The sequence below is a fragment of the Otolemur garnettii genome, unplaced genomic scaffold (assembly GCF_000181295.1).
Source record: "Otolemur garnettii isolate 467f Iridium unplaced genomic scaffold, OtoGar3 scaffold00127, whole genome shotgun sequence".
Classification (NCBI taxonomy): Eukaryota; Metazoa; Chordata; class Mammalia; order Primates; family Galagidae; genus Otolemur; species Otolemur garnettii.
In genome coordinates this window covers 1813655-1817610 of record NW_003852522.1, presented here as the reverse complement: position 1 = coordinate 1817610, position 3956 = coordinate 1813655, and the positions used below count along the sequence as shown (strand labels likewise).

The following is a 3956-nucleotide window of genomic DNA, read 5'->3' as shown; positions in this document are numbered from 1 at the left end:
CCCGCCACCTTAGGTGTACGTGGCTGGCACCTTAGCCGGTTGAGCTATAGGCACCGAGCCACTCCAGGGAGAGAATTAAGGATAAGAATCACATTGTTAAAAAGAACAGGCCTATACCTGCCACCTGTCCTTCCCACTCCCCAATCTGGGAGAGCAAAGGGCAGAGGTCATGACTTCAAGGCTTTTAAGCAGCTGGTTGAGATCTGAAATTAGATGTCATGTGAGTTGGAAGAGTCCAGGTGAATGAAGCCCTGGCTGGCTGGGGAAAGCAGCAGGATCGTGAGGTCTGTCAGTGCTTGTCAATGAAGCGAAGGTTCAGAGATGCCGGGCGTCCTAGGGGTCCACGGCGAGCATTGGTGGCTAGACGCTGCTGCGCCAGGAACGACTGGGCATGGGTAGGTGCCCGCTCTTCACCAGCATGCTGCTGCAAGGCCATGCCCTGAAGGAAGGAGGTGTGATTGGGGTCAGCTGAGCATACAGGAACCCCCAGTACTCTATCCATGGCCATGGCACACTCACCATATTATACCATGCACTAATGAGCAGCTTTTCTTCCTGTTCCCGCTGACTTCGACTTTTCTCAAAGTCCATCTGCCAAGGAGACAAGTGTCAGGGGCCTGGATATGCAGGCAGCAGTGCAAAGGACAAGGACACCTACCTCCAGGTGTCGGATGTGAATGTCTCGCTCTCGAAGCTGTGTCCTCAGGGATTGGAGTTCCACAGGTGCTTCTTGGGGTAACTGCTGCTTGGGTTCCATGGTCTGTATGACCTATGGGTTGAGGAAGTCACAGCCAGGTGATCCTAGTCCCCTTGGACACAATGGGATGCATTAAATGTAATAGCCTATGGCAGTGGGGAAGCTTAGAGACTTCTTTGGGGTACGACAGTTGCGGTTGCGGGGGGCCAGAGAAGTGCACACTGGCAGGTGTGAATTAAGGAGGAGCACAGGGGGACATGAGCTTGGCAGGAGGCCTACAGAGATACCCAGTGTCCTCACCGTGTGTGCCCTGTCCACGTAGTGGCGGTACCTCTCCTCCATGGCTTGCAAGTCAGCTTCCTTCTTCTGCAGGCTGTGCTGTAGCTCCTCAATCCGCCGGGCTGCTGGGGGGAACAGATGGCCCCTCAGCTCCATGCCACCAAGCTCTGGGGTTTCCCTGCCCTCTGGCCCTTGGGTCCCACTTACTGCTGCTGTCAGTTGGTGGCTCCAGCTCTTCAATGTACTCACGCTTCCTCTGCAGCTCTACATCTGCCTCATGCAGCTTCTGCCTGTGGGGAAGGTATGGGCAACATGGGGCTGACCTCCAGACTGGCTTTTCTTTTGTCCCAGTAGTGGCTACAGCCCTTCCAGCCAGGCAAAAGTGCCCCCTCTGCCTGTTTCCCATGCCTGGGGGCTGTGGCCCCTGGTTACATCATCTCTTTAGTCAGCAATCAGAGCCATAGCTTTCCACACCCTGAGCCAGGTAGCCCGTAGACCAGCCCCTCTCTGTCTACTTCTCCCATCCCATAGCCCCCAAGCAGATCCATCCACCATAATTGCTGAACAGCTTCTTTTTTCTTTTTTTTTTGAGACAGTTTTATTATGTCACCTTTGGTAGAGTGCCAAGACATCAAGGCTCACAGCAACCTCCAACTCTTGGGCTTAAGTGATTCTCTTGCCTCAGTGTCCCAAGCAGCTGGGACTACAGGCGCCTGCCATAATGCCCGGCTATCTGAACAGTCTCTTATACTATCAACTTCTTGGTTCCATTCTCCCCTCAGACACCAGAGATCTTTCTAGAATGAAAATATCTTGGCTTGGGTGGCACCTGTGGCTCAGTGAGTAGGGCGCTGGCCCCATATACCGAGGGTGGCAGGTTCAAACCTGGCCCTGACTGAACTGCAACAAAAAAATAGCTGGTTGTTGTGGTAGATGCCTGTAGGCCCAGCTACTCAGGAGGCTGAGACAGAAGAATCACCTAAGCCCAAGAGCTGGAGGTTGCTGTGAGCTGTGTGATGCCATGGCACTCTACTGAGGGCAATAAAGTGAGACTCTGTCTCTACAAAAAAGAAAAAAAAAGAAAGAAAGAAAATATCTTGGATTGGCACCTGTGAGCTGGTGGATTCAAATCCAGCCTAGGTCCGCCAAACAACGACAGCTGCAACCAAAAAATAAGTCAGGCATTGTAGCAGTGGCCTGTAGTCCCAGCTACTTGGATGGCTGAGACAGGAGACTTACTTAAGCCCAAGAGTTTGAGGTTGCTGCTACACCATGGCACTCTACCGAGGGTGACATAATAAGACTGTCTCAAAAAAAAAAAAAAAAAAAGTAAAAATTAGGTTGTGTGCCAGCCTCATACACTGGGTTCAACCCAGCAGGGGCCAGCTAAACAACAGTGACAACTATGACAACAACAACAAAAAAATAGCTGGGTGTTGTGGAGGGCACCTGTAGTCTCAGCTACTTGAGAGGCTGAGGCAAGAGAATAGCTTAAGGCTCAAGAAGCTAAGGCACCAGCCACATACACCTGAGTTGGCAGGTTGAATCCAGCCCAGGCCCGCCAAATAACAATGATGGCTGCAACCAAAAACAGCTGTGACAGATGCCTGTAGTTCCAGCTACTCGGGAGGTGAAGGCAGGAGAATCACGGAGGCAGGAGTTGAAGGTTGCTGTGAGCTGTGATGCTACGGCACTCTACCCAGGATGACAGCTTGAGGCTCTGTCTCCAAATAAAAAAAAGAATTGCTTAATCCCAAGAGTTCGAGGTTGCTGTGAGCTGTGATGCCACAGCACTCTACCAAGGGCAACATAGTGAAACTTGGTCTCAAAAAACAAAGCAAAACAAAAAAAATAGAAAAATTAGGGCCAGGTGAGGTGGCTCATACCTGTATTCCCAGCACTCTGGTGGGCAGATCACCTGAGCTCATAGGTTTGAGACCAGCCTGAACTAGAGTCAGACCCTGTCTCTAAAAATAGAGGAGGCTGAGGGAAGAGGATCTGAGTTCAATAGTTTGAGGTTGCTATAAGCTAGAATCACACTATGGCACTCAAGCCTAGGCAACAGGGTGAGACTGTCTCAAGAAAATAAAAAAAAGGAAGGCTGGGCGCAGTGGCTCACGCCTGTAATCCGAGCACTCTGGGAGGTGGAGGCAAGTGGATTGCCTGAGCTCACAGGTTCAAGACCAGCCTGAGCCAGAGCAAGACCTCATCTCTAAAAATAGCCTAGCATTGTGGTGGGCATCTGTAGTCCCAGCTACTTTGGAGGCTGAGGCAAGAGAATCGCTTGAGTCCAAGAGTTGGAGGTTGCTTTGAGCTATGATGCCACAGAACTCTTCCAAGGGTGACAAACTGAGACTCTAGCTCAAAAAACAAAACAAAATAAAAATAAACAGAAAAAGAAAGAAAAGAAAGGAAATTGTAAATACCTAGAAAGGATAAGCTAAATACATTATGATATCCAGTAACAAAATGTTACAGATCACAGCTGGGCATTGTGGTTGGTGCCTATAGTCCCAGCTGCTCAGGAGGCTGGGGCAAGGGGATCAGAATCTTACTCTGTTGCCCAGGCTAGAGTGCCATAGTGTCATCTTAGCTTACAGCTTAAACCCAGTAAAATTTATTTATTTATTTTTATTTTTTTTGAAGAGACAGGGTCTTGTTATGTGGCTCAAGCTGGCCTTGAACTTCTGGCCTCAGTGAACCTCCTGCATTGGCCCCCTGAAGTGCTGAGATTACAGGCATGAAACACTGCACCCAGCCAGAAACTATTTGTTAAATAGCTATCATGTTAATGTTTTTTTGTTGTTGTTTGTTTAAGATAGAATCTCACTGAGTCGCCCTCGGTAGAGTGTGCCCTTGGCATCATAGCTCACAGCAACCTTTAACTCTTAGACTCAAGTGATCCTTTTGCCTCAGCCTCTCCAGTAGCTGGGACTAGAGGTGCTGGCCACAGCACCTGGCTATTTTTTTTTTTTTTTTT

The 3956-nt window shown here is 49.6% G+C and overlaps 1 protein-coding gene across 4 annotated transcripts in view; it reads right to left on the bottom strand.

Annotated features, from left to right (window-relative positions):
• The window catches only part of HOOK2 (hook microtubule tethering protein 2), a 22731-nt gene that overhangs the window by 8859 nt on the left and 9916 nt on the right, over window positions 1–3956 (bottom strand). For 3 of the 4 annotated variants that reach the window (XM_003797919.3, XM_003797920.3, XM_012810182.2), the window contains 5 exons: window positions 1184–1266; window positions 998–1101; window positions 659–769; window positions 520–591; window positions 9–439 (listed from right to left, as the gene is read on the bottom strand). In XM_003797919.3, coding sequence (XP_003797967.1) covers window positions 290–439; window positions 520–591; window positions 659–769; window positions 998–1101; window positions 1184–1266 — 520 coding nt within the window. In that variant the 3' untranslated portion in view covers window positions 9–289. Of the gene's footprint in view, window positions 1–8; window positions 440–519; window positions 592–658; window positions 770–997; window positions 1102–1183; window positions 1267–3956 lie in introns of those variants that run through there. The other variant, XM_012810183.2, reaches the window with a different exon arrangement.